At 37.8% G+C, this 11719-nt stretch overlaps 3 protein-coding genes across 3 annotated transcripts; all 3 read left to right on the plus strand.

Annotated features, from left to right (window-relative positions):
• Positions 1–706: 706 nt before the first annotated feature.
• On the plus strand, positions 707–1902 carry VTP21DRAFT_8139 (uncharacterized protein; the record flags this gene model as incomplete). Its single annotated transcript, XM_069398957.1, has 5 exons — positions 707–754; positions 836–948; positions 1016–1151; positions 1212–1529; positions 1600–1902. The coding sequence occupies 5 exons, from the start codon at positions 707–709 to the stop codon at positions 1900–1902; spliced, it is 918 nt and encodes a 305-aa protein (XP_069245882.1).
• A 1116-nt stretch (positions 1903–3018) lies between these two features.
• VTP21DRAFT_8140 (uncharacterized protein) lies at positions 3019–3904 on the plus strand (the record flags this gene model as incomplete). The annotated part of the gene is made up of 3 exons (XM_069398959.1): positions 3019–3275; positions 3350–3485; positions 3548–3904. 3 exons carry the CDS (start codon positions 3019–3021, stop codon positions 3902–3904), a joined length of 750 nt encoding a protein of 249 aa, XP_069245883.1.
• A 534-nt stretch (positions 3905–4438) lies between these two features.
• On the plus strand, positions 4439–9899 carry VTP21DRAFT_8141 (uncharacterized protein; the record flags this gene model as incomplete). Its single annotated transcript, XM_069398960.1, has 10 exons — positions 4439–5244; positions 5546–5828; positions 7305–7886; positions 7947–8049; positions 8144–8477; positions 8529–8650; positions 8712–8774; positions 8847–9677; positions 9734–9767; positions 9830–9899. 10 exons carry the CDS (start codon positions 4439–4441, stop codon positions 9897–9899), a joined length of 3228 nt encoding a protein of 1075 aa, XP_069245884.1.
• Between the last annotated feature and the right edge of the window lie 1820 nt (positions 9900–11719).

The raw sequence follows: 11719 nt of genomic DNA on the forward strand, positions 1-11719 counted from the left end.
TTTATCTGAAAAATACTATATTAAACAGATACGATTTTACTGTATCTATCGGGTTTTTAAAATTGTTATTCATCAACTTTCTTGGAAAGTACTTTATACCCATGATTCCTTCATTTCAATTGAAATATTTTCCACAATGTGTACACGCCAATTGTTGACTGCGCCAATTAATCTCGTATGCTCCACCTCTGAGAACGATACTACTGTTACGGAAATCCATCTGCAGAAGTGTCCTAATCTTTGGGATTTACCCTCAGTTTCAGCCTTGTGCTTCCAAGTCCAACTGAATTCATATACTGATCTACATCATCTCCTCAGCGCTCAGTATCTAATTGATGGAGTTTTACTACCAGAAAGTCTTTTTCGCCCTCGGATAAATGCAACATCTACCAAGAAACAGAACACAAGACATACAAGTTACTGCACTTATTTCAAGATCCATACTTTCCCGAAACAAATTGAAGACAAAATTCTCAGATGGCCCACAAGAACTAACATTGCCAAAGAGAAGCTACTCATCGATCAACTTTTTCATGTATATTTGAGTACTTGCTGTGTAGACTCTATTCATCCAGATCGTGAAGGATTTCTTAAAAGCTACTATTGTTGCGAACTCGAGCCTGCCCTCGTTCACACTGCCGTCGCAAGAGCGGCTATCCATTTATTACTCAAACATCCGGAGTCGCCTCTTAAGAATAGGCTCCATATGGCTGTATGGAGTCTGCTAGAGCAGGCAAATCAATCATTGGCAGACGTATTTGATATTCCATCTCCACAAATTGTTCTTGCCTTTACAAATATGGATTCGTGTCTGAAAATGCTTTCTCGATATAAGGATGCATACACATACTTCTCGCAGGCCGTACCGATGGCACTGTCTCTCCATATGGACAAGGACAATGCTACAGAGAAGAATTTTATGCAGATAGAGTTTCGAAGAAGAATCTGGTAAAAGCGGCCATTTAATTGCTATATATTATATATATTGATGCCTTATAAATCGAATATATCTAAGGGCTGATGTTTGCATGCGTGAATTGCTCTATGTATTTGATTTTGATAAGCCGTCTCTAATAAGCATGGATATTATCAAATCATCTCCCAAACCTACGGTAACAACGAAAGATAGCAAATCGTATAAGTTTGCAACTGTAATGGGATATAACAGCTTTCGATGATTCATTTCATCATGTTAACTTTCTAATATTCAGATACGTTTTTTGGTGGGAATTTCCGTGTTTTCCGGTCTCTTAGAGCTACAGAACATTGATTGGGCACTTCCCGATGATATAATCGTTCAAAAATTGGCTGGTCTTGCTGCATATTTGCAAAATGAACGAACTGAATTAATTCGTTTCTGCAGTGAAGGTGATCTACGAGAGATCCACTCTCCTATTGTAAATTTCGATTTTTGGTTTCACTGGTGTGCACTTTGGCGACAATTTATCAAGTCAGACGCACCTACCGGTAGATTAGACACAAATTTGATGCAGCAATTGCATAAAAGGGCATTCGATGAGTATGTCAAGGTAACAGTATTTTTGGATTTCTGCCTGCTTGTTGATTGGCATTATAATATAATTATATTTATTTAAGTAGGGCTTATTATTCCATTGTATCAAGTTTTTTAAGTGGGCGGTTATATCCCAAATCAGATGCAAATCCAAAGTGCTTCTAGTGGCACACATTATTTGTGAAGATGTTAAATTTATCGCTCAAATGCATCCCAATATTCGAATGCGGCGCAAGATATTCCAAGAGCTTATTAATGTATTAAATATTCTGCAAACACCAGAAATTAGAGGAATTTTATCAAAGCTACTCGCTTGTCAATTCATGGATGTATTAGAAGTGATGAAACCAACGGTATTTTCAAAGGAAGTGCTGAAGCGAGCAGCCTAATATAAGCAGAACAATACCAGAAATTGAGAAAAGGTATATTGGAATGGTTGGATTATACAGTATTTTTATTGCGTCGTTTTAAATCGAATCGGCGAAAAATATTGTATTATTCCCTTTGGGCTCTTGCCCAAAGGAAACGAAGCTGGATGGTATCAGCTCCTTCGGAGCAAAAATCGTGCTTTATTCATAGTTATAGAAATCATTAATAAAATATAAAAAAGTATAAAAGGTAGATATTGATCAAAGTATTCAAACTGCTGTGTTTAGAGATAATTGTAAAATGTAATAATACAAAGATGGTATCTGCTATTCTCATTCTCTAGCTTTGAGAGGTCCTTTGAGTCTGTGCTGTTTCTTAGGGTTGTACAGGTGGGTATCCAGCCTCGTTATCCTTGGCCCAAAAGGAGTTGCCCGAAAATTATTGTAAAATGGGATGACTTATTCTTGAATATATCGAGACTTTAATTAGTGTTTAGTTCTCGATTTCTTTTTTCGATGAACCCCGCCGGGTTTGGAAGCGAATATAGATATCCTCGATTCCCCCTTTCAAGAACGGTGTTTTTCGCTATGTATACACACCATTTGCAAGTTGCGCCAATAAATACCATATGCTCTACGTCTACGAACAATGCAGCAGATGAAGCAGAAACCCATCTGCAGGCGAGTACTTATCTTTGGGATTTACTCTTGACTTCAGATGCCTTGAGCTTTCAAATCAGACTGAATTCATATACTGATCTACATCATCTTTTCAGCGCTCAATACCTCATTGATGGAATCATACTGCCAGAAAATCTTTTTTGCCCTCAGAAATATACAACAATTACCAACAGAAAGCCTACAGATTACTGCTCTTACTTCAAGGTCAATTTCCCTAAGTCAATTGAAGATAAAATCTTAAGATGGCCAACAAGATCTAACATTGCCAAAGAGAAACTGCTCATCGATCAGCTATTTCATGTCTATCTGAGCACATGTTGTGTAGACTCTCTTCACCCAGATCGTGAAGCTTTTCTTAAAAGCTATTATTTTTGTGAACTCGAGCCTGCGCTCGTCCACACCGCTGTTGTGAGAGCAGCTATCCACTTATTGCTTAAGCATCCAGAAACTCCTCTTATGAGTAAACTTCGTGTGAGCGTTGGGAGTCTCTTTGCAGAGGCAAAAGAATCGCTAGCGGCCGTATTTGATGTTCCATCTCCTCAGATTGTACTTGCCTTTGCAAATATGGATACATGTATGCAAGAGATATCTCGCTATAAAGATGCATATGTGTTCTACGCGCAGGCCGCACAGATGGCGCTCACTCTCCAGATGGATAAGAACGACGTAACTGAAAAGGACCCTATGCAGCTTGAATTTCGAAGAAGAGTCTGGTATTATCAGCCATTATGCTTGCTAACTATTTTAAATCTATACATTGATACCATATAAATCGAATATTACTAAGGGCTGATGTTTGCATGCGAGAATTGCTCTATGTATTTGATTTTGACAAGCCGCCTCTAATAAGCATGGACACTATCAAATCTTCTCCCAAACCGACGGTGACGGCGAGAGATAGCGAGTCTTACAAGTTTGCGACGGTAGTAAGAGATTAAACCTGCTGATATTTATTTCTATCAAGTTAATTAACTAGTTATTTTAGATATATTTCATAATGAAAATCATAACATTTTCTAAACTCTTGGAGCTGCAAAACATTGATTGGGCGCTTCCTGATGTTATAATCGTGCAAAAACTGGCTGGCCTTGCTGCATATTTGCAAAATGAACAAACCGAATTAATTCCATACTGCAGTGAAGGCGACCTGCGAGAGATCCATCCTCATATTATAAACTTTGATTTTTGGACACAATGGTGTGCACTTTGGCGACAATTTATCAAATCAAATGCTCCTACAGGGAGATTGAAAACGAATTTGATGCAGCAATTGCGTGAAAAGGCATTCGATGAGTATGTCAAGGTAACGGTATTTTTAGATTTCTGTCTGTTTGTTGATTAGTGATATATCATAGCTAACTTCATTAAAAAGGGACTAATCCATTGCATAAGATTCTTCAAGAGAGCGTTTAATTCCCATGTCAGGTGCAAACCGAGATTTCATTTAGTGACCAATATGGTTTGCGAGGATGTTAAATTCATTTCTCGAATGCATCCCAATCTTCGAGTACGGCGTAAGATATACCAAGAGATTATAAAAATATTAAATATTTTGCAAACACCGGAAATTAGAGGAACATTATCGCAACTGCTCGCTTGTCAATTCCTGGATGCGTTAGAAGAAATTAAACCGACAGTATTTTCAAAGGAAGTTCTGGAACGAACGGTCTAAATTAAGCAGAACATTATCAGAAATCGGAAATAAAGTATATCGTAGTAGTTTATTCCTGTATCTATTGAGACCTAAATTAGTATTGAGAACTAAATACTAAAATTAGTATTTAGTTCTCAATTTTCTTATCAATGAACTCCGCTGGGTTTGGAAGCGAATATAGATATTCTCGGGTCCCTCATTTCAAGAACGGTGTTTTCCGCTATGTATACCCGCCAACTGCTATCTGCGCCAATGGATACCGTATTCACCACTTCTGCGAACGATTCTGTAGATGAAACTGATATCCATCTTCGAGAGCGTCCTAATCTTTTGGATAAATTTATGACTTCAGATGCTTTGCACTTCCAATTCAAGCTTAATTCATATACTGATCTACATCATCTTCTCAGCGCTCAATATTTTTTTGATGGCATCTTATTGCCGGAAAACCTTCTTCGCCCTCAGTTAGACACCACATTTACCAACAGTAAGCATACAGTGTACTGCTCTTACTTCAAATACCCATTCCCGAAACCAATCGAAGATAAAATCTTCAGGTGGCCGACAAGATCTAACATTGCCAAAGAGAAACTGCTCATCGATCAACTTTTTCATGTATATTTGAGTGCTTGCTGTGTAGACTCTATTCATCCAGATCGTGAAGGATTTCTTAAAAGCTACTATTGCTGCGAACTCGAGCCTGCACTCGTCCACACAGCTGTCGCGAGAGCAGCTATCCACTTGCTGCTATTACATCCAGAGACACCACTTAGGAGTAAGCTTTGCATGAGTGTAGAAAATCTAATTGCGCAGGCAAAACAATCATTGGCGGATGTATTTGATACTCCAGCTCCACAGATTGTTCTTGCCTTTACAAATATGGATACATGTCTGCAAGAGTTATCACGGTATAACGATGCATACACATTCTATTCGCAGGCTGCTCAGATGGCACTCTCTCTACAGATGTACAAGGACGATGTTGCAGAAAATGATCCTGTGCAGGTTGAGTTTAGAAGAAGGATTTGGTAATAGCAATCGTTTTCTTGCCTCAAAGGTTATCTATTGATATTATATAAATCATATATTTCAAAGGGCTAACGTTTGCTGGCGAGAATTGTTCTATGTATTTAATTGCGACAAGTCGCCTTTAATAAGCATGGACATTATCAAATCATCTCCCAAACCGACGGTTACAACGATGGATAGCGAGTCATATAAGTTTAAAACTGTAATAAGACATTATAACTACTGATGATTTATTTTATCAAATTAGCTTATTCTATATTTTAAGATATTTTTCATATCCAAGATTATCGCATATTCTAGGCCCTTGGAGCTACAGAACATTGATTGGGCGCTTTCTGATGTTATAATCGTGCAAAAACTAGTTGGCCTTGCTTCGCATTTGCAAAATAAACAAACCGAAGTGATTCAATACTGTGTTGAAGGCGATCTGCAAAAGGTACATCCTCCTATAATAAATCACGATTTTTGGGAAGATTGGTGTGCTCTTTGGCGACAATTTATCAAATCAGATGCACCTACTGGGAGATTGGAAACAAATTTGATGCAGCAATTGCGAGAAAAGGCATTCGGCGAGTATGTCAAGGTAAATGTATTTTTGGATTCTGCACACTTGCTGATTGGTATGCCTATACAATTTACCCCCCATTATGCAGGGTTTAAACTATCGCATAGTTTTCTTTAGGTGTGCAATTAATTCCAAAATTAAATGCAATTTGAGGTTTCATACAGTCACACGTAATTTTTGCGAAGATGTAAAATTCATATCTCAAACGCATCCCAGTGTTCGGATACGACGCAAGATTTTCCGGGAGCATATTATGACACTAAATATTCTCCAATCATCGGAATATAGGGGAACTATGACGCAGCTGCTCACACATCAATTCCTGGATGTATTAGAAGTGATGAAACCAACAATATTTTCAAAGGAGTTGCTGGAGTGTACAGCCTAAATCAAGTCAGAAATAAATTAAAAATTAAATAAAAAATATTGAACTGATTGCAATATAGTTTACTTTTTCTTTCATTTGATCACTTAAATTGAAACTGAAAAGAATATCATTTCTGAATAGGCTACTGAAACACTATCAGTTCCCACATAAAATCCTTACCTCGTTAATACCATAATACATTTGATCAATATCTTGCATTTGTGGAATTGCTCATTACAATCCTGCTCATGCAACAACTGAAGGATTGCAATAACCTATTAGATTTAGACTACTATCTGTTCATACTCTCTGCTCTATTGGTACCATTCATTTGAATTCTTTTGAGTACATTAAGTGAAAGGTTACTTTTAACCTCAATCTAGCTTTTTGCGTTCGACTCAAGGCACTTTAATGGAAGCCATTTATGTCAATTATTTACATTGTCATGTAGTATTTGAAGGCGGAGACCTTGTGATACTTGTCTGCAGATATACTTAACCTACAAGTGGATATCGACTTGACTACAAGAAGCTCTCACCCTAATGTATTAGTTTGTTTTCTATGATCAAGAAAAGGAGTTCACATGCTAATACATAGGCAATACGATATCCCACGATGAACCTTCCTCTATCGAAACTCCTCATTGATACATCAAATAATCTCAAAGCCCCGAGCTACATCCCCCTCCCTTTTTTCATGACGATATTAGAGCCTCAGCGAGTGATATATAAGATATTCGAGTACACGGTCGCAATAATATAAGGGCTATTTGGACAAAAGGCGACTACATCTCAAGGAATAAAACACATGTGAAACACTAGAACATCTTTGCAATGCCACAGACGACTTCCGACAATTCGAAGCCACAATGTCATATCAATCTAAGCAATACCTACTTTCGCTGTGGGTCCACTTATCTTTCCTATCTCTCTTAAATAAGATAATGCTCTTTGTTGTAATTAAGTTATTATTTTGCTGTTTTACTTGATGAACTAACTTTTAAAGGATACATTTTGGTCATGGGAAACATCTACATTGATTCAACTTTTTAATACTATATACAGTAAATATATTTACTTTTATTTTACCGTTCCTCACCTATCTACTAATTTTATTAAGTTTATAAGGGATATAACACAAGGGTTGGAGAATTAGGCTCACAACTATCTGGAGGCCAAAAGCAACGTATTGCCTTAGCGAGAGCCTTAATTCGTAATCCAGCAATCCTGCTGTTAGATGAGGCGACTTCTGCACTGGACACTACATCTGAAAAGCTGGTGCAAGAAGCACTGAAATCTGCATCCAAAAATCGGACGACCCTAATTATTGCACATCGACTCTCTACGGTTCGTGACGCAGATTGGATAGTAGTGGTAGAAAAAGGTAGAATAATTGAGCAGGGCTCGCATGCACAATTAATGGCAAACGAGGGTACTTATATGGCATACGTACAAATGCAGCGGCTCAAAGATGATGAGGCCAACAAGGAAGATAACCTTAATGATATATCCTCAAATATAACCAGTAAAATAGAGCATGATAGCAAGACGATCGTAATACATGACTCCAAACGTGACAATAAATTGAATGAGGCGATCGGGATAGATATCTCAGCTGAAAAACGACCAATATACAGAACATTAAAAATGATGTCCCCTGAATGGAAGTTGATCGTATTAGCCACATTTGGCGGCCTTATTATTGGAGCTGTAAGATGTTTTTTCAGACTTGTTTAGATTTATATAATAACTAACTGATCATATTTCCAGAGTTTTCCTATTTCAGGTCTGTTAATGGGTCGTTTGATCGAAGTATATGGTCTGCCACTTGATCAAGTGGAGGAAGCTGCCAAATATGTGTCTCTCTTCTTTTGTAAGGAAATCAAATCTAACAACCATTTTCATACTAAAATATATGACAACATCTTGTAATATAGTCGTATTGGCTATCATTTGTTCCATTGCAGGTTTTCTAAGAAACGGGGTATCTATGTTTTGTGGTGAACGTTTCGTTCGACGATTGCGAGCGAAAACATTTAGCAACCTCTTACATCAAGAAATAGCTTTTTTCGACCATCCTGAACAAACTTCAAGCGCTCTCACGTACAGATTAGCTAAAGACGCCACAGAGATATCAGAATTGCCAAGCTTGATTATTGTCGATGGAGGAAGTGTTTTTTCGGCGGTTTTATTTGGGTTGCTCATAGCATTCAGTTATGGGTGGAAGTTAACTTTGGTACTTCTTCCAACAATGCCTCTTGTTATTGGTTCATTAATAATCCGCTATAAGTCACTGAATGGGTAATTGCATTCTTATATAGTTTGAAGAGAATTTACTGAAATATAATTTAGTTTTTCAGGAAAGGTAGAAAAAGAATACAGGAGAGCTGGAACGGTTGCAGGAGAGGCTATTCGCGAAATAAGAACTATCGCATCACTTGGCGCTGAGAATGTTTTCGAGAAGAAGTATGCAGGTTGGTGATCCATCTGACTTTAATTTTCAGCTAAAATTGACAAATGTTATTATATAAACAGATCATTGCCAAGTGCCCCATAGTTTTGCAATGAAAAAGGCTTTTATTACTTCCATCGGATATGGTTTATCTCAGGGTGTAAATAACCTCGTCTATGTATTGGGATTGTATCTCGGAACGCGATTCATACATTTAGGCGAAATGACCTATCATCAAGTTGCAGTAGTATTGTTTACAGTCGTATGGTCATCTATAGGAATAAGCCAATTCTCTGGTCAAATGCCCAGATTTGTTAAAGCTAGACAAGCCGCCATCAATTTATTTGAGCTTCTGGATAAAAAAACAATGATCGATCCAGATGCACCGGGTATATGCGAAGCAATAGCCCCTGGTACTGCTGAACTGCAAAATGTTGCTTTCACCTATCCAATGAGATCCGACGCGATTATATTAAGAGACATATCGATGAAAATTCAACGATATCAAAAGATCGCCCTAGTAGGTCCGAGTGGATGTGGAAAATCGACCATCATTTCTCTGCTTCTCCGATGGTACGATTGCGATTCGGGTGCAGTACTCGTTGATGGAATGAATGTTAAAGACTGGCAGCTGGATTCGATACGACAAAGAATTACTTATGTTGGTCAAGAGCCGGTGTTGTTTGATATGACGGTGAAGGAGAATATCTTGCTTGGGCGGCGAAAGAACCAAGAAGTGACGCAAGAGGATATCGAAGAGGTGGCAAAGAAGGCAAATATACACGACTTCATCTGCAGTCTTCCCAATGGATATCATACACGGGTGGGTGATAAGGGGAAGCAGATTTCTGGAGGTCAAAAGCAAAGAATTGCTATTGCAAGAGCTCTGTTGAGAAAACCCGAAATCCTATTGTTGGATGAAGCCACCAGTGCACTTGATTCGGACTCGGAGAAGTTGGTACAAGAGGCACTAGATAGCGCCATGGTGGATCGTACGACACTTGTCATTGCCCATCGATTATCTACCGTGCAAGATTCGGATCTTATCAGTGAGTGCTTTCATATTCTCAAAGCTGTATGAATAATCCTAACCTCATACTATTAGTTGTAATGAAGGATGGTGAGGTAAAGGAAGCAGGGTGAGTTTCATTTTTATTAACTAAACCATTTCTTTGATATTTGACAAATCTACAATTAATAGCGAGCATACCAAACTAGTTACATATCCTGGAATATACTGCGAGCTTGTGAGACAACAGAATCTGGATTAATAATCTGTTGTCAGCAGTCCACGTCCAAGCAGTTTATAATAGAATAAGCAACTTCTAATGCGTTGAATAAGAAATCTTTAAGAATCCATATTGGTAGAATTAATATAATTATCAAACTTACAAGGGACGATAATGATAACATAAAAGGCATTGTGTAGCTAAAGATATTGATATGGTTTTATCAAAACTATATATAGATACTGTAACATTTAAATTTTCGGAAATATCGACCTGTTAATATTCTCATTTAATGTGATTCGGCTCGAATAGTGTAACAGGACGGCTCGTTTTCATCTTTTCTCATGCTATGAGATGACATCATTATTATTAAATTATATGGATTAGCTATTACTTTGTTATTTTTCATGGTAATATTTATGGGAAGGTATATTCATCGGAGGTATCATATTCTTTTCTTATTTAACAACCACTTGTTGTTTCTATTGCTCCTCACCGATCCCTATCTTTTAATAAGATCACCTGTCTACCATTCGAGCCCCTGTTACAAATAGTTCGTGTCACCTGTCATTGCTACTACTATATGTGCTGTTTTTCGCCCCCTGTTATGCACTCCCAATTTGATGGTTTGGAGGTAGATAATATGAAATATTATAATTGATGACCAGTGCTTTATCGACTATATAATAATGACAAAAATACCTCACTCCACTAAATCCATAGGACCAATAGGTGCTCGTATATCAAAAGATATCAAAGTCTCAAAGGTTAGATTAGTAGGGTGCTTTCATATATCAAACTCAGAATACATCTTATTAGGAATATTTCACATAAAGACAGTATACTGTAGAATCTTACTTCATGTCATGTGATATATTGGTGAGTTGTTCCGCTACACAAAGGGAGATATCCAAGAATCGTTTGTTGCGGTATGTTCCTTTAAACCAATTAGCAATACTTACAAATTTTACCATAATCACGTCAGGGTAGCCAGCTTGGACTTGTGAGTGCTTTTCAACATTACTTGAAAAACTATAGCAAATTAGTATAGTTTATTCTTGAACCTATCAAGCCTTAAATTAGAGTGATTAACTCTCGATTCTCGATTTCCATATCAATGACCCCCAGTAGATAAGGAAGTGAATACAGATATCCTTGATCCCCACATTTCAAGACCAACATTTCAGCCATGTATACCCATCAATTAATAGCTGCACCATTGGATTCCGTATGCACCACTTCTGCGAACGATTCTGTAGATGAAACTGATAACCATCTGCAAGAGAATGCTAATCTTCGTGAATTACTCTCAACTTCAGATACTTTACACTTCCATTTCAATCTGAATTCATATACTGATCTACATCATCTTCTAAGCGCAAAATATCTTTTTGATGGCGTCTTACTACCGGAATGCCTTCTTCGCCCTCATGCATATACATATACAACTAACAGAGAGCAGACAGGTTATTGCTCTTACTTCAAACTCCCTTCTTTTCCGAGGCCAATCGAAGACAATATCATAAGATGGCCGACAAGATCTAACATTGCCAAAAAGAAGCTGCTCATTGATCAGCTTTTTCATGTCTATTTGAGTGCTTGTTGTGTAGATTCAATTCATCCAGACCGTAAAGCTTTCCTTGAGAGCTACTATTGCTGCGAACTTGTGCCAGCTCTCGTCCACACCGCTGTCGCGAGAGCAGCTATCCATATATTTCTCAAATATCCAGAGTCATCACTTATGTGTAAGCTTCGTACGTGTGTAGGGAGCCTGATTGCAGAAGCAAAGCAATCATTGTCGGAGGTGTTTGATACTCCATCTCCACAGATTGTGCTTGCTTATTCAAATATGGATACATGCC

Source organism: Calcarisporiella thermophila, assembly GCF_041956535.1.
Source record: "Calcarisporiella thermophila strain CBS 279.70 unplaced genomic scaffold VTP21scaffold_37, whole genome shotgun sequence".
NCBI lineage: Eukaryota > Fungi > Calcarisporiellomycota > Calcarisporiellomycetes > Calcarisporiellales > Calcarisporiellaceae > Calcarisporiella > Calcarisporiella thermophila.